The following is a 21,111-nucleotide window of genomic DNA, read 5'->3' as shown; positions in this document are numbered from 1 at the left end:
TCCGAGTGGCCTCTAGGGGGTCTCCCTAGACTGTGTCTCTTGTCAGGGAAATTGTAAGGAGTGGACCTGCGTGATCTGGCCCTACGCCAGATAATTTCTGAGGGTTTTGCCTCTTGATAAGAAGAGCCCCAGATGGCTTCAAGCTAAAAGCAAATTGTACATTTCAATCAGATTGTAATCATTGCTACTATACAAACAGTTTGTTGGGTTTGGTTGTTTTTTTTAAATTGTGACACTTGATTCTTGAAATTCTTTCTGTACCTTTTTTGTTTGTCAAATATTGGTAAATCTATATTTATCAATATCTTGATATGCTGAGCAGCCTATGATTTCTGTACTGTTGCAACAGTTGGGGTTTTTTGGTACTTCAGTGTTGGGGTGATTGCTGGAATCCTTATGTGAGGTTTTTATCACAGAGTTGTTGAGAACACCATAAGTGACACTGAATTGTCATTGAACCTGTGGGTTTAGGTACTCTGCATAATGTTTCTAATTATATACAGCCATTGAGGTTAGGCAGATTTCAGTGCTTCAGGCCAACCTAATTTTTTGTCTCTTAAGAGCAGAAGGGAAGGTGGTTTCTTGCCCTTGATATCTGTGCTTCAGAGAACAGGGGTTTGGGGCTCTTTATTTTTTTTAAGCTGCTGTTGAGAGATAGGAGGAAGAATGGAAAAAGAAGAGGAAAATGAAGCAGTTTCATACACTTGGACAGTTTTCACAAAAGTACAGTTAGGGGTTTTTTTCTCTTTTGTTCTTCCTTTCCCTGGTTTTGACAGAGTGACAGTAACAACTGAACTGAGAAACCACAGACAAGAGGAAAAAAGACAAAAGTTCTAGTTAATCTTCAGCTCTTTGTTCCCCTGTTTCTATTGAGAACTAATATGGGATTTATTCTTCCAGAGGCATTTTGTAATTAAGAATTAAGAACTTTGAGAAAGATTGTAAATCAAGACAACAGAAGATTAAATACAGTAGTCGTTTTTTCCCCTCCAGCTTTCAAATGGAAATTGCTTATGGGTGATTTGGTGTCTACAGATAAAGTTGAATTCTTCAGCTACAGAAAGGAATGAACTTAATATCTTTTTTACTTCAAGTAAATGCAGAACATTGCCTGGAGAAAAGAATGTCAGATCTGCTTTTTTTTTGGTAGCAACTGAATAGCTGCAAGACAGACAGAATGAAGGTATAACTCAATCAAAACGCTTTACTGAACCAATTGGTTTAGTAATACATGGTTAATATGGAATTAAGAAATGAGGTGCTAAAGTGAATTTGGAAAACAAGAAGTAGAACAGTTAAGCTTTCATAGTACAGGATAAGGCTTTTAATGTGTGTGTGTGTATATATATATATATTCCTTTAGTACTGGTTCTATCAGTCCCATAAATTTGGCTGAAGTAGAGGACCACTGCAGTACACCTGGAACAGCACACTTAAGGAGAGATTCATCTTGCACTTTCAGTAGTTAATTTCAGTTTGTTTAAAATGTAAATACAAAACCTTAGGAAAATGTCTGCGCTTCAGTATTTTGGTAATTTGAAGAGTTGGTGTTTTCGGTCTGAGCAGATCTGTGATGGCTGATACGTGTGAAACCAAAATGCTTCTTTTCCTAGGTACCACTGCTCACGCCTTTGTGTAAAAAATCTCAAGTATTTAAAGCATTTGGATTTACCGTTTCTGTTGGTGAAATTTAGCACCATTTACAATGTTGGAAAAGATTTTTCAGAATGAAGATGCATTTAGATTTTTGCCTTTTCAGTGACAGAACAGTTTTGCAGTGAAAAAAGGAAAGATTGAGGAAATAGATTCTACAGCTATTAATGGTTAGTGCTGTTCATGTTTTTACCTTGGCTAATGAAAGTATGTGAAAAGTGTTTAAATAAACACTGTTAGAGATTATTCATGTCTTTCCTTGGCCATGAAACAGCTGATCCCATTCATTGTGGTGTTTCATTATAGTGCTGTAATAATGAGTCCATCAACTCAAATAAGGAAAAACTTCCATTTTGAGCAAGTTTTTCCATACCTTCTGATCCATCGGATACCTTATGTCTTTCTGAAAAACAATCCTGTGACCTAGTTCTTGTGTACTGTTTATCTGCATGTAGATGAACATTTTCAGGAAGTTTGACAACTGTATAGTCTAATTTTGAGTTGGAAGAGTCTCTTGATTACATTTATTAAATGTTCCATCTGCAAAGCAGTGGAAGAAATTGAAGCTGCAAATGCCGATCTGTATAAAATAAGCAGGTAGTTTGGATAATTTGAAAGCTGTTTTTCGAACGGTTCTGCCATGAACAGAAACAAAGTTTCAGAGAATTTGCCCTGTGGCTTGGTCAGTTGTCATCATAACAGCACGAAGGATGTGTTGGTTTGACCACGGCTTCAGTTTCACAAGCAGCTAGGTCGAGGTGACATTCCCTTAATCTTCCTGGAAAGGAGGAGGTCTTGCTGCCGTCCCCTTTTGCACCCCCTCTTCCCTGGCCACACAGTTCCTCTGGTGCTTGTCAGGCTGTTGCATGGATGGGTTCAGCTGACGGAGCCCGCACAAAGCTCTCCGCTTCTTTTTCAGGATTGCAGTTTTGCGAAACGGTGGCGAGGCAACTTGCCTCACGGTGGAGGCGTCCGGCCACCAAAGCTAGGGCGAGGCGAGCGGCAGGACTGGTGGGGACCGGTGGGGAGAGCAGAGCCAGACCTCTCCGGCGGGCTGGCCCCGGGCTGCGAGATCACTCCAGCTGTAACCTGATGCAACAAAACAGGGGCTGTTGTAACGCTGCACGTCTTCACCTGAGCAGTACGGTGGATAGGAGACGTTGGAAGGTTTCCCGTTTGAGCCTTTCTCGAGTTAAATGTTGCTGTTAATGCGGATGTGTGTCAGTTGGAAGAGGCTCTTTGTGCTTTCTTAATTCTCTACACAGCTAAGATTTTAATCTTCTGGATTTTAGGTTAAAGCAGTCTCTCCTGTTAAGCAACACAATTTAGTGTAGGCCCTGAATATAGGAAGAATTACATCCACCTTGCTAATGGTGGTTGTGTTGTGTGACTGGATTGAATCTGAAGTACTTAAAAACAGTCAAGTATCTGTCACAATGCACTGTAATTCATGTTCCTCACAGAAGAGCAGGAGACGTTCCTAAAATTCTCAGAAAGCGTTGGTTATGTTCTGACACTTTCAACTGTAAGTCTCTTTTTTTCCCCTAAATGTAGATGGAGACTAGCTAGTGATAAAATGTTGAACTTGGTACCAATCCTGGAAAAATTTAGGTGTTATAGACATCCACAAAGTTGCTTAAAATATTAATATAATTTCATTAGTGTCTATGCTGAGAAAATAATGGAAATTATGTTTCAAGTAAGAGAAAAGAAGATCTTTGTGTGAGATGAAAACTAATGAGATTAGCAGTTATATCTACTGTCTCCATTAGCCTTAGGCTTTTCCAAATACCATGGGAATAATTGAGGTGTTATTTGAGTGTCTGGGGGCATCAGATTGTACCTGACTCCCCTTTCCCCAACTTCTAAGCCCCTGACTGTATCAGGCGTTGCCATATAGGGGCTGTAAGCGTTGTGGGGGTGGGTGTGTTGGGGCACGGCGCGGTGCCGTGGCAGCTCACTGATTTACACAGCTTCTGTAATGTTTGCAGGTCATTCGGCAGGGCGCTGCCCCTGTCGGCCTGAGCTTGTTCTCTGTCCAGGTTTATGCTGCCTCTTCAGAGAAGGAGACTTCAAAAAAGGAGTCGCTGAAAATTGAGGAGGTAAGTATGGTTAGAGCATTAGTGCTTTTCTGTCTATATGGAAATACCTACAGAATTCTGAAGGATGTTATGTTTTGATACCTGAAGGCAGGTATGTCCATGTCCTCACCTCTAGTATTCTTGCCTTCAAACTTGCTTCTCATTGTTCAGCAAAAGAGATCAGTAGTTTTCCTTCTTTTACCCTGAGGGCTGCTGTCAGTACCCTCCACTTGGTATCATCAGGTTTGCTTGTGTATAAAATCTTTTCCCACATTAAAGCCTTCTGTTCTTCACTCAAAAATTACCTTTTCATGTTTGTAAATATGCTTGTGGTCATATTTCAAATCCACAGGAACATTTTCATTGCTTTTTATCCAAGTAACACTATTTTTTATTAAAAGTGCTGTTGGCAAATTCCAGTAAAATTTCATTTATATTCTCCAGTAAAACAGCAAATAAAAAGTTTTTATTTCTAAAAATATTGTCTCTTTTTACAGGCAAAATTATTGCCTGTCAGTGCTTTGAAACCAATATAGTAGCCTACATAATTTTATCAGTTTGCCTTTCTTCACAGCAGTCAGATCTAAGCAACAACAACTATGATAAGTAGTGATAATAAAAACCTGTTAGTTTATTGTCTAAGAGGCTACAGATATCTTGGCTATATCACAAGCAGAGCTTTAAAACACCTTGTCAGACTAGACTTGCCAGCATTGTTGCATAGGCTTTTAACAGTCTCCAGCTTTTAAAAAAGCAGCCATGTAGTTCATAACTAAATACAGCTTTATATCCACAAGAGTCTGAAAATTTTAAGGACTTCAACTCAAGCTCGAGTATCTTCCATGAGCAGTGAAACTAAATTTAAGCTTACTTTTTGTCTATAATTAGGCCTTTTGGATGTCTGCATGGGCAGTTCACTTGCATAATACAAGAGGATCAATAGTTGAAGCAATCCCCTGGCCTCACCCCAGTGAAGTAACCCTGACTTGGGCCATCGCGTGCCTACACCACCACTGCCATGAGTCAGTAATGAGGCAGCAGTCTGAAGTCACATACATGCTGAATAATTGGCTTGCCCATCAGCTTCAGCAGGGTTTTGGCTGCCTTTCTTACCATTCACAGAGTATGTTAGTTTGGATCTCTGTGCTGTCAGATGTCTGGTTTCATAAAACGTGCGGGAATTTCCTTATCTCGGAGACATCTGTCCTTGTGCCAGACACAGCTGTCAGGTTCTCTAACAGGATCAAAGTTAAACTGATTGTGACTATGATTGCCAGGCATGACCAGATTTCCTAGGGACATGAGACTTAAAATTCTTGTCTTCCAGAGCATTGTGGGAAATCAGCTGAACAAGCACTTGAGAAATTCTGTGTTGTAATATATTTTGTCATGGTTAGCAGCTTTTTTTTTTATCATGATAGAGATGTAGATGTTTTCCAGCTTACCTGGAGTAGAGAGTTATCTGCATTTTAATGCAACAATACATGTAAACATCATCTTATAATACAGCTTATAATAAACTATTGAACATAGTATAAGCGCAGTATAAAATAAGCTCTTTATACTCAACAGTGTAGTGTATGAACTGCTGGGAATCTTAACATGTTTTGTTTTGAGCTAAACTTTGCTGTTCTTCAACAGACTAGACTTTGGTCTTATTTAAAATCCTATTCCATTAAAAAAAATGTTTAGATAATTGCCATAGATAATTGCAATAAATACATTGTGATGTTAAACCCTGAATATGGTGTTTCAGTATTTACTACGTGAAGATGCCCATTGCTCTTCAGGTGGATGTTCCTATTTGTTCATCCCCATGGTGCTATTAATGCTGTCAGTTGCTGATGTGGTTGGTGACTGCAGCACTGGGATATGGTACCATTTTCCTGCTCAGTAACAAACAGATGAATTTGTATCAGATGTTACCTTTGTTAGAAGCTACTTAGACCCTTTAATGATGGCTTGTGCAAATATAGAAAATGATCGATTGTGATTTCAGAGTTCTAGCACATTTAGTATGTTCACTGGGAGCCAGAAGTGCTGATTAAAACCAGAAACATTTTTCACAATTATGTTTTGTGTTCTTATTAAACTAGTTTAATATTAATTTATAACTTGTGACTTGGATTATATAGCAGCTATGGATGAATTGCATAGCAATTAGAAGTCATCTTTGTCATAGTATATAATTAAACTTTGCTCATAATGGTTGTCTCACAGCTGTGTCTGAATTTTTACTATGCATTGTTTATGTAGTAAGCAATGTTAGGTGTTCTCTGGTTAGACTCTTCGTGCCCTGAAGACCTGCTTACACAATTACACCTTTGTTTTTAACCTCTTGTTTGCTAATATTCACAGCTGTCACTCTACTCCTCTCCAGCTCGTGAGACTAAATATGTGGAGAATCCACAAACCCAACTGGAGGAGGGAGTTTCACATTTACGGCATGTTATGGAGCCATACACAGCCTGGTGTCGGGTATGGTGGTTTTATATAACATATGGTTCAATGGTAAAGGTTGAGCTGGGATTCTATTTTTTTTTTTTAAGAGACAGAATTAATGGATACCAGCAAAGTAAAAGTTGGTGGCTGTACAATTTTTCTTTTTTTCCAGAATGCTGCATTACTTCAAATTACCCAGAGTTTGTGTCATAGTATTGACCCCCTCCTTGCACAAAATCGGTTGCTTCCTACTGCTAATTTGCTGAACTAAGCCTCTGCTTTTTCACATGTATCCCTCCAACAGCATGAAAAGATTTGGTACTGTCCTGTGACTGAGGAAGACAGGAGTGATTAAATTTGCATCTTTCGTGCTCAAGGAGGCCAATGTGTTTTAGAACAGCAATGCTGAGTTGTCCTCACTGCAACTGTAGAAAAAAACCTGCAACTGAGTAAAAAAAAAAACCCAAACTTTGCAGAAAATAAATCTGTATTTGCTGAACTGAAACATGGAGGGAAGTAATGTGGCTTTCTGGAAAAGAGAGAATCCCAGACCACTAGTCATGGCAAACCTAACCTCCAGACCTTACCCTAAAACTTTCTTATATATTTAATTAGATAGTGTATTTATACTAACAGTTAAGTACAAAACCAGTCTTTGGAGCGTAGAGGAAACCCCAGATCTTTGTAATCATAAATGGCTTTCTTGCTTGTTCCTGACCCAGCAATTGCTGAGCTTTCCTTCTGGAGCAAGGGCATCCTGCTGTCTTTGCAGCTTTAGGTGTTTCTCTGCTTCGCAGTCTGGCTGTTATGAATCCTCTTCTTCAGCTGCGAGCTGGGTTTCCAGTTCTCCATAGAAAGCCAAGCTGTTCAGATCAGGGTGTCCTTTCTGCCCAGAAGTTCTGTGTTGTGGCACTAACCTTTAACAGCACTGAAACTTTTTTTTTTCCCCAGAAGTACTCAGGGTTAGTCAGTCTAGTGGTGCGGTTCTGAAGTGCCATGAGCAGGAATACTGACTTCAGTTTTGAAGGAGAAGAGGGATTTTCCACAGTATAGTTAGAGCCCTGACCTCCTAAATGCGTGGGTTCTGTTTGGTTGCCTGCATTCACCACAACTGGGAATGAAATTTAAGGCAAGGTTAATTGCTGAGTTGGACTGACTACAAGTAAGCCTTGACCACTGCTTTGTCTCACCGGCCTATTGTCTTCCAATTTGCTTTATTTTTTGTTTGTGTGATGATCATTTACTTAACGTGCTCTTCTGCTCATACACAAGCAGCTATTTCCTGGCAGTGGTTTACTGACTCATTTTATGAAGTGGACATGTAAACTTTGTGTTTGGGATCATCTGAATTGCTTAAATGTAGTCAGAGATAGTTTGGGTTTTACACTATTCCCATCCAATGCTAGGTTAAAGAAAATAACATTTTAAGTGTGTCTAAGTTGTCTTTAAAATTGAAAACATAACCCAGGATAATGAAAATAAAATAGGTTATGCCCATATATCTATTTTACTTTTTAAAAATTGCTTGCCCAGCTGTAGTGGAAAGTCAAGTCAAAACATCTGTAGAAAAGAGCCAGTTGTGTGGGAGCTGTGACAGAAGATCAGACTTAGTCTCTGGGGTCTTTAGAGCATGTTCTTTTTTCATTGGCTTTTAAGACGACCAACATCCATTTAGAATTGTGTTGTATGTCACATGCTGCCACTTTTTTTCATTACTTTTGTTTCATTAAGTCACTCTTGCCAGTGAGGAAATGAAAGTTCTGAGGATGTTATTCCCCATGCAGTGTCCTAAACAGATGCTTTCACTTCTGCACAGATGCAGCTCGAGTGGTGTTGTGAGACCATTCTCTGCTTCAGCTCTGGGTGTATGTGCTTATGAATTTGTTCCCTAATTGCTAAACAGCCTTAAGCTGTCTCTCTGAAGGATTGTTAGCATAGTAACAATTAACAGGGTTGTTCTTACTGATTTTTTTTTTCTACTTTGATAACAGTGTGAATTCTTTAACTTCCTCTGTATTTTCAGTCTGAGGAAAAAAAAAAAAACACAGAAGTAGTTTGTGAGGTTCATGCGGTGCTCGTTGATGATATACTATAGACATCATGTGGACTTCTGATTTTCCAGGTCACTTCAAAAATGCATTTTTGTTAGCCTAAGACAGTCACTTGGAAAGTGACTTATCACCTTGCGGAATGAGTCACATACCCTGGTGAAGTATTAGGAAGGAGTTTATTGTGTTGTACTTCCTTTCTTTGCATCCACTCAAGGATTTTAGCAATACTTATATACGCTGAGAAATCTGAGATAATACCAAGTTTTTGCTACCTGATCAGGAACTCAATGAAATATTGAAGTTGACTTCTGTGTTTTGAGGTATTATATTTCATCCGTGTCCAAAGACTACTTTGACAAAGACTTGAGCATTATGCCAGACATGAGCAGCAGGCACTGCCCTGTAAGTCAAGGGTGGAAGTGGGAATAAAAATATGTTATTTTAGGGACCCAAGCCTTTTTTTTTTTTTTCCCCATTGTCAGGTCAGTTACAATCTGTAGTTCACATTTTACTTAATATCTGTTTACTGTTGGTTTTTTTCTTTAGGATCTTTATGCCAGAGCTGTGCCCAAATTAGAAAAAGCTGTTGAGCATGGTAGAGGTAAATCAATTCAGTTTTCTTACCTAGCAGCTTAATGTGCAGCAAGCACTTAAGCATCGTCATATGTATAATTTCTAATGCATTTCGGACTCCTTTATTTGCACTGTGTATCTGTTTAAATTTCCTGTGTAGGTCATTATGATGCTATGTTTCTAAACAATTAAAACAAGAGACCTGCATCTGTGTTGACTAGTGTCACTAAAAATGACAGTTATGCAGGAAAAGAAGGGGGAAAAAGCATCGCCCTTTTTTCCCAGCCACTAGTATTTGCTTGACCCAGCCTAGTAGCTGAAGCTGCAATATTTATTGCTTGTTACAAATTTTAGGTCTTTTGTTTGTAATGTCTAGCCTTCTCATTTTGGTTTACTTCCTTGGATGTCTTAAATTTTGAATTAATCCAAAATAATTCATATTTACTTTTGGTTTTGGAAGCATCCTTTCATACCTAGGCTTATCAGGACTGAGTGTGGATGCTAGCTAGAACTCATTTCAGAAACTGCACCTCTTTTCCTTAAACTTAAGTCTCAGTCCTTGAATGCCTGTGTATGGGAGATTTTTCATAGTTTTCCATTCCGCCATCAGACATCCTTCTTGAAGTGAGCTGTATTTATGCTGTGTCTTTCCTTTGCTCTGTGATTTGGTTTTTGTACTGTGTTTTACTGAAGATAATTTTTGTTAACATGTAAATGTAAAAATCTGTTTTGCAAAGATTTTTATCACTAATTTGAAAAAGATATAATCGAGACGCAAAGGAGCAAAACAAAACAGATGTCCCAGGAGCAAAGGCAAAAGCTCCTGTGAAAATTGGTAAATACAATACAATGTTCAGTCTCATTCATGTGTCACTAGAGAAGATCTCAAAGGCTTTGAATTTTATGCCAGCAAATCTAAACTGTGCATGATAGGTAAATGTTTTGATAACTCTTTGTTTTGTAACAATTTCCAGCATGTATTGACGATTCCTTATCACAAAAACTTTCACATTACATGAAAGTACTTTGTTCTGGCTTCTTTTCAGAGGGCTATGAATTTCTTCAGAACCCCCCTGCTGGATTTTACCCAAGGCTTGGTGTGATAGGTTTTGCTGGAATTGTTGGATTGTTTCTTGCTAGAGGTAAGTGAGAACCTTTTGAAATGCTTATGCTATGATTTGGAGTAAATAATTTGTGGATTTTTTTACTAATTTTGAGTTGTGGTGGATGAGATTTGACTGAACTGTACGAGTGTGTTTCTACAACGTTTTTCCAGTTATAAGGAAACTTCATGTAAAAATGTGTAATAACCATAAATTACTCTTTATGAATACTGTGTTTATAACCAAAATCTAGTCTTTGTTCTTTTCCAGTTCTAGATTATTATAACAGAACTAGGAAAGGATTTTTTTTAGCCTAAAAAATTCTTTTTAATTACTGAAGCTCTTTGTCAGATATGTCACTGTAGAAGACTAGAGGAATTAATTCTGGTAAAACACAGAGGTTCCTGAACTGTGGTATAAATACTATTAGTTGTATATTCAAGTTATTTCAAAATATCATGTGTCCAGTCACAGAGCTGCTGCAGATGCTGATATTTGGCAAGACTGCGTGTGAACTCTGGGTGTACTATAAAGGCACACTGATAAGCTTACACTGAGGAAGAATCCCCATTCCCAGAAGTTGCAACAGAAGTGTAATTTTTCTGGTTGTAAAGATATAATGAAGCTTGCCTTTTCTGTGCTTCCTTATAGGTAATTGGTACCAAGTTCCCTCTTCACACAACTAGCAGCATCACTTTATGAATGCCTCTTTTTTACCGCTAAGTTACTTATATCATGTGCCCATGTTAGTGGAAACACTAAACACTTTTAATACGCATTACTGCTTCAGAATTCACTATACCTTTATTAGAAGCGTGTGGCTTCGCGTATAGAACAGGTATTCTGTAAGGAGCAGAGCTACTGCATCCTGACTTCTGCACATCTGTTCTGTGACCTTTTTTCTCCTGTACTGCTTGCTTTTCTCCTTTGCCTGCTCCTGTCTGTGTTCCTTTCTGACTGGGTAAACTGCAGCGTGCCCTGTAACTGATTTGGTGATGTCACTGTCACTGGCCAGCCTGTGGCTATCTGTGATAAGCAGATGAAATTTTCAGGCAGATAAATAATCTTAGACTTGTATAATTGACTAGAGAGTTCAAACTGATTACAGTTTTCAACTTGGACTGAGCAACAGGCACATAGTGTAATTATAAGTACTTGGGTTTGAATATACTTTCAAATGCTTTGGGAATTTCTATAGTGAGGCAAGAAAAATTATTCATGAGAGCAACTGGAAGAGTCAATGTTTGTGAGTCAAGGTAACTTAGAAAGTTTGTACTGGAATGTCTTTTGTTCTGCTTGATGTGTCAAAAGAATGCTATCCTAACCTTTCTTTGCCTGAGTTTTTCCCTTCATTTTAGAAAAGAGTATCAACTGGTTTAATTCTCCGAAAAATCTCTTAACTGGCTTTTACTTCATTATCGAGTACTCAGATTGTGTATTTCTACAGTAAATACATTTGTAAGGTAATTTTCAGTCTGAAAATGTGCTAATAAAAATGTTCTCTCAAAAAGGTTAAAAGAATAATGATTGACCAGAGTAATCCTGTTTCTCAAGAAACCAGTAGAACAGAACAGAAAGTATGCTAAACTGTATTTAATAAAATTGGCTTGGTTATAAATAAAAGGTTAGGGCCATTGAGCTGCCTTGGTTCAAATTAACAATGTTTTGAGTTTGGTTTTTTTTTTTTGTTATGAAACAGGCTCAAAAGTAAAGAAGCTAGTGTATCCTGCAGGTCTCGTGGGTATTGGTGCCTCCATGTATTACCCTCAGCAAGCAGCTGCCGTCGCAAAGGTCAGTGATGATAGCTTGCTTTGGAGAGGTGTCTTTTACTTTGATTATTGCCTTCTACCTTCAAATTAACTGGTAATCCATTTTTAAAAGCCATGTCAGTGTGCTGGGCATTTAACCAAATTATAGTTAACTTGTCAAAGGGCGTGCATTCTAGCCTGGAAGATGGTCAGACTGCCGGTTTCTCTCAGGGACTGTTTTTTTTTTCCTAACATCTGCAATAGTGTCTTCAGTTTGAGGAACATAATTTTCTTTCTCAATCTCTAATATTGAGTAATTATAAATTAACATAAATGTGCTTAGTAAGTACAGTTTGCATATTTACTTGCAATACTACAGAAGCCTGAAATATCTTGAGAGCAAATGAAAACAGGGTTTGAAAGAAAGAAACAGAAGGGAGGCTCTATAGAGAAATCATACGAACAACATTTTGAGAAAAAGATTGTAATTGATGCTTTCTACTTTTTGTTGGGTAGAGTTTTAAGCAACATAGCATGCACATTCTGGAATGGGGTAAGACTTCTGCTGCCTGTTGGATGCCTTATTATTCATTTGTTGTTTCAGGCACATAAGAAACATATTAACTTACAGTTGCGTAAGTGGGTTTCCTGTGAAAGAATGAACTGAAGTGACCAGACAATTGCTTACAGCCCCTGCCAATGTCAGCTCATGTGCCTTCTTGTCCACACTTAATTGTACTGCCAGATTCTTCAGTTCTCCGCCACATTCTTCTTCAAATTCAGCTTCTCACCACTCACAGTGCACATATTTTAGTATCAGAAATTCTTTGTTTCAGGCTTCAGTAAATTTGCTATCCAGTTATTGGTGACTTGTGAGTAACACTGAGATGTCAGGATGAAAATACAATATTCTCAAGAACTTACTATGTTCTTTGAAAACTGAAAGATTATGACTCAGGGAGTCAAAAGGTCTGTGTTTGAACTCTGTCAGCATGATGATACCCTAATCTTTGATGGAAACTTTTTTTAGTCCTTCCATGATTCAGACACTCTGACTACGGATAATTCTGTTGATTTATTCTCAGGGAATGAAAATTATGCAAGTGGCTGGAGGCGAGGGGGGGGAAACCCACATAAAAATGTAAGAAGCTTAGACATTTCTGTTGGAAACTGTATTAAAATTCTAGTTGACTTCTGAACAGTGAAGTGGGAAGTGATTGAACAGTGTTCAAACTGATGTTATTGTTTTTAAAGAAGCTCAATTCAGTCTTAACTGCGGATTTGCTACTAACAGCTTCACAATACCGTGTTTATTTTGCAAAAACTTTGAAGTGCATGATTGCCCTTTGATTAATTCACAGTTCTGAGTTTGACTGTACCAGAAAATCGGATAGGAGACCATGAGCCTGAAACTTGGTTGGAATAGGTTTAGTATTGTTGCCTTGGTCAGGACACTAGATTATAGAAGTTCAGAAACTTCTGTGGAGAGTTTTGGTAGATACTGTTTTGGTTCCTTTAATCTCTCTCACACTTTCCTTTTAAAGAAGCAAAGTTTTAAGCATATGAGATGTTACTATTCATGATTTTTATGCTTTAATCTGAAATTGGGAGCACTTTATAGTAATTATTTTGAAATGTTTCATAGGCCTTTAAAAAAAGTTCTCTAAGCCTAAAAAGGAATGCCTGCAGTACAAAGCTCACTTGTCAATAGAACAGTATAGAAAATACTCCGAAACATAAATTTTAATATTTTAATTTATTCTTTATGTTCATTTTGTTGTTCTTCCACGTTGAGTACTTGTATCAGTGCTTTTTCATTTACAATGCTAAAGTGCCCTTCATTTGGTCTACTTTCAGTTTTGACCACATTTTAAACATCTAGAAAAGTTTTGGGTGGCTTTTTTTTCCTTCTCACCTTTGCTAATGACTCCACTGGAGAGCTGGAAATAAACACAACAAAATACATTTGAAGTTGAGGTATAACACTTGATGCATCTGTTGGGAATAAAACTTTTTTTTAATTAAGATGTATGAGTTGCTCAGTGAAGTTACAGCAACAGCATTCATAATTGGTAATAAGTAGTTTTCAGACACTGTTCATCTAACTGGAGATGGCAGAAATGCACAGAGTAATTCTTTTTCCTGCTTTAGTAATCATTCTAATAACTCACAAATGTGTAAGGGATAGTTCCTCACCGCTAGTTTTACTTCAGTTTGTATAACTTTGAACAAACGCTTAAACTGTACCTGTGGTAAGGGAGCTGAATTTAGTATTAGAGTTTATTTTGTTCTGATGGAACCTCAGTGTTTTGGAACTGTATTGCTTTTCAGCTAATGGTAATGTATTAAAAATATTTTGTATTTACTGTGGCTTATCTTCCATCTAGAAAAATATTTATGAAGTTACTTACATTAATCTCAATAATTAGAATTAATTTTTTTCCTAGTTAGTAGAACTTCTCAGATTTCCTGATGTAGTGTGTTATGCTTACCACCTTCTTGAAAGAAAGGCTTCCTGCAAAGCTGCTTGACATAGAACACGTGGTATAGTTAATACTTTATGCATATGGCCATATGTGGAATTAAAATATGGGAAGTTATTTACATGCACATTAGGCTTCAGATACTGCTGATGCTACCCCATGAATGCCCAGTATGGGTGTTTGTGGCCCAAGGTCGCTTTCCAGCTACTTTAGAGTCCCTGGTAAGAAGAACTATCAATCTGACTTTTGAACTTGTTTGTCCAAATTTTAGCTTACAAATTTATTTACAGTGTTGCATTGAACAGAGATAGTCTTTTAGTATGTTGCAATTTACCACAAACAAGCTGGAAATTATCTTCCAGAAATTAAGAATTCCAGATGGTTGAATGGGAAAACTTGTCCCTCTTTGAAAGGAATGCTTTGAATGAATGTTTGAATGAACACTTTGAACACTTGAATGAACTGTTTGCATTATTATTGTTCCTTTTACTTTTCCTGGTTGGAACTGCCATTCCCGGGAGCAAGGGTGGCAATGGCAGTACCCACTAGCTTCCTCTTCAACTGCTTCATGAGAAAGTGAGGTATAAAACATAAGCCAAACACTGTGACTCTAGTGTTGTTTTCATGAGAGGATGCATTGGAGGGATATAAAAAAAATTCTTGGCTATGTTCCTGTTGACCCTGTAATTTACAGATTACTGTCTGTATAGAATGTTTTTCAACCCCTGTGAGCGTGTGCGTGGGTCCCAGCTCTTGGGAGGTGTGTAGAGTGTTGAAACATTGGTTGACTGTGGCAGAACAAACTGTCTGGGTTGCTGTGCCTTGTGATACGCTGCTTTGCTCCAGCAGCTGAAGGACCAGGCCCTTGTTTGGTGCAATTCAGAATTCACTTGGTTGTATGACTCCTATAAGAATATTTTTAAGTTTGTACTGTTGGGTATTTAGAGTATGTTTAAGTGTTTTAATTGAATATTTTTAAACAGGAACAAGAAATTACTTGTGGATAGTTGTTTCTCATTTTATGTTGAAAGCTGTGTCCTCAGTAACACTAGAGACAAAAAACCAAACCAAAACAAACACACCTGTTTATTTACTGTGGTTATTTTTCAGTTCTGGTAGGTTTGTTAAGCTTGCACAACTGATCACACTATCTTTCCAAATGAGCTGTAGGCTTCTCTGACTTTTGGAATTAGCTTGAAGTACTTAAGAATGAATACTCCTGATACTGAAAAAGAAAATAACTGTCTATACCTGTAATGTTTGAATTGAGGGATTTTGGAGCTGCACTGTTCCAGGGATGAATGTTTTGGATTTAGTTGTGACTTGGAAATATAGTTGCTGATTTGTATTTGTTTTCTTTTATTTCTAATTATTAAAAAGCCTCTTCTGTAAGGTAGCAACAGGATCTTTTCTGCCCATACTATTGTGGTATGTAATCTCTTGAGAAGAGAGTTGTTGGGAGACTGGAAGAAACATAAATATTTAATTCAGAAACATGAGAAAACTGTTTCAGAAACATGATTTATGCTTTCCCTGTTCTCATAGTTTTGATTTTCCAACTTTGCCTGCTGTGGAAGATAGGAAATCAAGAAATGAGAACCCTAAGTTTTTTGGTTTAATAGCTGTCTAGTTGGACAAATTTTCATTTTTGCTGCTCCTTTCTTGTAAGAAAACTAATAGTGATAAGAAAGTAAGTACTGACCTGAGCCTGGAGCTGTGAGAACCTAACACTCTTGAGTTTTAAAAGACACTATGAACATTACCATTCTATATCATATAAGGGGTAGGAGATACTCTTCTATTAGATTTGGGGATTTTTCCTGTTGTAAAATTACCTGTTGGTGTAATATAGCAAACACCACCTTTCCTGCTGTCTTCTGTTTAGAGTTAATAGCTGGGTGTTTATTACAGTGATCTATCAGCAAATTAGGTCTGTCTTCCAAATAGCAAATAAAAGGAAACAAAAGGGTACTCGTACTGTGCTGTCAAAGCAGTGAAAATATGAAACTGCAAAATAGTGACAAGCTACATAGGATTTTTTGTTCTTTAAAATGAGTATGGTCAAATTAAGACATAATTTGCATATGTTATATCTGTAGAACATTGAATACTAAGAAGCACAAAGTTGTTTCCATGCAATATCATTCCACCCCTCTTTGTACAGCTATATTTTCAGGTATTCTTCAAATAATTTTTTAGCAAGTTGGCTTTTGTGTCATGTGGTGGTGGGATTTTTTAAAGATGTTTCTTAGTGCGGTACTCCCTGAGTTTGAACAGGATGATGTTATAGATCTTGTGTTTTAAGACTTCTTCCACTTAAACAAGAAGCAAAATTATATTTCTGAGATTAAGTTCATGCTTTTTGATATCTTTTGTCTCAAAGGTTGCTGGTACACAGCTCTATGACTGGAGTCTTCAGGGTTATATTGCTGTAGAATCTCTTTGGAAGGATAGTCCTAAGAAGAAATCGGGTGAAAAAAGTGATAAGGTAAGAAGTCTGAGGAATTTGATTTCTGAATATTAATTTTAATTTTACAAACTCAGGCTTAAAAACTTTACATAACTTTCTTTTTTTCATTACATATCAACTCTTTGGAAGAAAATCTTATTTTCAGTTTATTTCCTTTCTGTGTGGTTTTTTTTTTCTCTGTTTGAATGTTCACGAGTATTCACTCTAGCACGACGATATCATTGTGTGCTACTCTGTTAAATTGCTACTAGTCATAAGTAATCTAATCATAATCTAGTCATAAAAATAGGACTTCATGGGGATAGGCAGTACTTAGGAATTTAGTCATAGATGTGTGGTTTAGTAGGTTTAATACTTACAGCCCTATTTTAGGAAACTTTTGTTTAATCAGTTTTCATCCAGAAGACTGCCAATAAAAACGGAGTTTCTTTTGATACAGATAAGCAAGCTGACTTCTAGGAAATATATGTAGGTGGCTCAGTGAAGTAGAATGCAAGAGACTTGAACTGTGTGAGCTGATTAAATGTGTGCCAGGGAAAGAGCATGTAAGGTAACATGCTGTGTAACATAAAGCTTGTAGAGTTTTACATTCACTCCTAAAATCACTGTATCTTTAATTCCTGATTTCTAAGCAACTGTGCTTGCTCTGTTGATACAAACTGCTGCTCTAATTACAGACTGCTTCCTGTCTCTTATTTTAGTTGTTTAGTGTAGCCTGGTGAAACTAAGATGTGATTTGAAAACAACTTTAAGCCAGCAGAAAGTCTTGGTCTCTTGCTGCGGACCTCCTGACTGAACCATAGCTCACAGCTGGTTCCACATTGATTGACAGTGATGTGTAGCTTCTGGATTGTTGTAAACCAGAAGTCCTATCTGACCAGAACATGGTATTTTCAACCCAGAGGCCTAGATGTAAGGGGGATGGGCACTGAGAGAGATGTTCTAGAGAGGGAGTTGCACTGGGGTAGACTGCAGGTGTGGGACAGAGTTCCCTGGGCAGGTCTGGTTGTGGGGCCAGTTCCAGAGGAAATGGGTGGGAGGAACGCTCACGTGGACTGTGGGTTGCTGAGTCTTAGAGCAGAGACTCTCATAGGTGGGTACTTGTCCTGTGCTGGCTTTAGGTGCTTCAGTAAGTGCACTTGAATAGCTCTTTGACTAAACAAAGGTTAGTTAATCATACTGTACCTTTCCTAAAACCTAGGCTGCCAAAAAGTATCTCCAAAAAATGGCAACGTAAAAATATTTCAGAAAGACAAACTGATGGCATTAGTAAAAATCAGCTGAGCTTTTTATTTTATTGTGTCCCAGGATTTCAAAAGGAAACACGTGGTTGTCATTGGAAGGCAAAAACTTGTGAAGCTTTCATCTTATTATAAGGCTTATGCAAGCACTTGCTACCTCAGCAGAAAAACAAACGACATGCAGAGGCCACTAAGTAAACAAACTTCTTTCTCTTCCTCCTTGTAGAATCTTTAAATCACACCCCTTCATTGCCAAAATATGCTAGTGGCATGAAGGAGTGAAATGCCATTGAGAGGTCATCTCCTTAAGTTCATCTAATTTTTCAGATACTGTTGGTATTATCTGTTGCTATTTAACTTGATGGATTAGGCAAGACAAAAAAAAATTGTGACTCAATTGAAGAAGCACTACGCACTTGATGGAACTGCCTGCATTTCAGATGTTCTGTGGTCTATTGTGACCGGAGCACACAACTTCATTGTTTGTTTGTCCTCTGAAGTTGTTAGAGAGGGTGTTGTCTCCCTGGTGTTAAGAGAAGTTGAACAGCAGTTCTAAAAAGTGACGTGCTTTCAAACTCACTAAAAAGTGGACTGAAAGGTATTTCTAATGGAAGAAGCCTGCTCTGAAACTTCCTTTGATCTGCATTTGTGAAGAAGTGTAAAATACATAGTTACATTAATTTGACAGCCCTGTATTGTGTTGCTTCTGTGTATTTCTTATTATAGGACTAGGCAGCTAGATTCTTTAAGTTGTGAAGGCAAACATAAATGTTGTTCTTGAGTTGTTACTACAGATGTAACCTGTTCTGTGAAAACATGCCAGAGCAGAAGATGTTATTCTTTGTTTTTGTGGCATTCACCCTAGCATTTTCTTGTTGCTACACAAAGGATTCTTGCAAATAGTCAAGCAATAGATGGGTGGCTCTTCTTGGCTTGTGTTAATTTGTTACATTGCTCATGATTTGTTTGATAGTTCTAGGTACCACAGCTGTGCATAACTTCATGTTTGTGCAGGATTAAGATAGATGTGGTATGTTAATTTTCTGAAAGTGTTATGAAACAAAACCTTGTGCCAAATTGAGGTCATATCAACTGAAATTTAGGTTCTGCCAAGAAGGGCAAGTTCCAGGACCTTCTGCTGCTACATTTCAAAACACTGGAGCTGGAGCCCCTACAAACAGCAAGTCATTCTGATAAGCTTTACAATAGACTGCTTGCAGTGTAGCATTCTGGTGTCCTGAGGCTGGCTTGTTGAAGGAGCCAGGTCCTCAGGATGAAAGCCCTCTGCTAAAACTACACAAGTAACATAAGTGACAGTCATCCATGTTCACAGTTCTTACCTCCAGAAGGAGAAAACGTTTTTCTATCAAGGGACAGCAGGAGTTATTCAGCTTCTGTATAGTTGATCTTGATGCAAAGGAGACAACTTTTCTGCTTCTTCCCCCAGGTAGAGGAGATGGTAGAAGAAATGTAACCATCTTGTTGGGAGTCCAGTACTTTAAGGCTTTCCTCTTCTGAAAATATTCTGCTTACTTGAGTGATCTTTACTTCCAGGAAGTAATTCCCAAAAACCAGTGGAATTCAAATTAACATTTATATTATCAGGTTGTAAATCTTTAGGGGAAGTGATAGTAAAATGGAAGATGTGTCCCTCAAACCTTGTTTAGCTTAAACCTAACATGCAAAATTTGTAGAGAATCATACCACTCTGTCTTCGTGCAGTATTTTAGAATGATGTTTTAAACCCTTCCAAGTAGCTCCGGGCAGCATCCACCTTTCATTACTGAGGTTTTGCAACTATGAAGGTTAATAACCTGCATTGCCTTCAGCTAGTATGTGTGAGTGTCCTGGTTCCATGTAAAAAGGGGTTCAGGGCAGGACCCACACGGAACAGAACTATGTACTCGCCTCTCCCCCCCCGAGAGAGAGAGAGAGAGACTTTGGAAAAAAAATGAAGTATATTGTTCAACAAGGAACAGAAAACAAAAAAGGGAGGTAAGGAAAATAATATATACAAAGATTAGGGGGAAAATACAAAAAGTAAAATATACAAAACCCTCAGAAATGGTTCCAGGGTCCCACGGAGTGAAAGGAGAACTTGCCTCTCCGAGCTCCAAGGCAGGAGTGAAATTAGAAACCACTCCCTGCCTCTTATCAGAGTGTGTGTGGGAAGGGGAGGGAATACAATGGTTTCACCCCCACCCGGGGTCCTCCCAGTTGCTGGAAGGTCACGCCCCCATTCCAAGCCTCAAACCACAACAGTGAGTAACTGATCCCTCTGCTCTGCCTAATAGTATCATCGTTCAGGCAAGATCATCTTTTTTCTACATTTCTTTTCTTCTACACTCCTTGCCTTCCAGTGCCTACAGAAGTGCTGAACTGTTAAGCCAGTGAATTGCAGGGTTTTTTCTTTTTTTTTTTTTTTCACACCGATCTTTTAAATACCATCTGAGTTAATCAGCTTTAATACCTATCCTTAGATCAGAGGGATGGGTGACCCATAGCAGCTTAAGGTTTTTGTGCAGCAACAGAAACATAAGAACTGTGGTTTTCTATACAAACGATTATAAGTTCTTTACAGAAAACTGCTTAAAGATCAATATTTCAGAGCTACAGCTCAATACATACCACCTCTAGATTTCTAACAAACAGGTCCTGCTTATCAGTCAGCTCGTTTATTTTGATGAAATGCAGCCTTTTTGCCTTTCCTTTTCTACCTTTGGTTTTGATACTTCCATAATTTGAACTGTTGTGTTGTGCTGTGAGGTTTTTGGGTCTCAGTCTTTAAGTGACAAGGATATGTGTTCTGGCATCAAGTCACTTAAACCCAAGTTTTGTTACAGCCAGTGAGATATGTACTGAAGCACACAGAAAAACAATTTCCTTCAGTTAGTTCTCACTTTGTCTTGTCTTTATACCACTGCAAGATTTTTGTTGTGTTTTCAGCTATTCTGGATTCTCTCTTCCCTGACACTGAATTGGGCAGTTGTTGTTTTTACTAAAATGGCCCAATTCTGAAAAACCAGAACAGCACTTGAGCTCTAAAATCACCCTTCTTCTCATGTCTTGTTTCTGTTACCATGTGTGTGTGCTCTTTCCCACTTTGGTCCAGTCAATAGCAGGATCTTACAGAAAAGAGATTTTTTTTATTTATTCTTAATAAATACATAAAAAATATCCCTGGACTTTACTTAGTCCGTCCTTTGATTGTTTAAACAGCTTCACAGATCGGAGAAACTCCTGTGGTTTATTGTTTGATTTGCATT

The 21,111-nt window shown here is 38.0% G+C and overlaps 1 protein-coding gene across 1 annotated transcript in view; it reads left to right on the top strand.

Moving 5' to 3' along the window:
* Window positions 1–2,572: 2,572 nt before the first annotated feature.
* The window catches only part of APOO (apolipoprotein O), a gene marked incomplete at its 5' end in the record, with an annotated part of 25,618 nt that continues 7,079 nt past the window's right edge, over window positions 2,573–21,111 (top strand). Inside the window, 7 exons of the mRNA XM_008936155.1 lie at window positions 2,573–2,737; window positions 3,645–3,755; window positions 6,093–6,212; window positions 8,774–8,828; window positions 9,847–9,942; window positions 11,603–11,694; window positions 16,518–16,622. Coding sequence (XP_008934403.1) covers window positions 2,573–2,737; window positions 3,645–3,755; window positions 6,093–6,212; window positions 8,774–8,828; window positions 9,847–9,942; window positions 11,603–11,694; window positions 16,518–16,622 — 744 coding nt within the window. The remainder of the gene's footprint in view (window positions 2,738–3,644; window positions 3,756–6,092; window positions 6,213–8,773; window positions 8,829–9,846; window positions 9,943–11,602; window positions 11,695–16,517; window positions 16,623–21,111) is intronic.

The sequence above is a fragment of the Merops nubicus genome, unplaced genomic scaffold (genome assembly GCF_000691845.1).
Source record: "Merops nubicus isolate BGI_N331 unplaced genomic scaffold, ASM69184v1 scaffold14622, whole genome shotgun sequence".
Lineage (NCBI taxonomy): Eukaryota > Metazoa > Chordata > Aves > Coraciiformes > Meropidae > Merops > Merops nubicus.
This window is presented reverse-complemented; position numbering and strand designations above follow the sequence as displayed.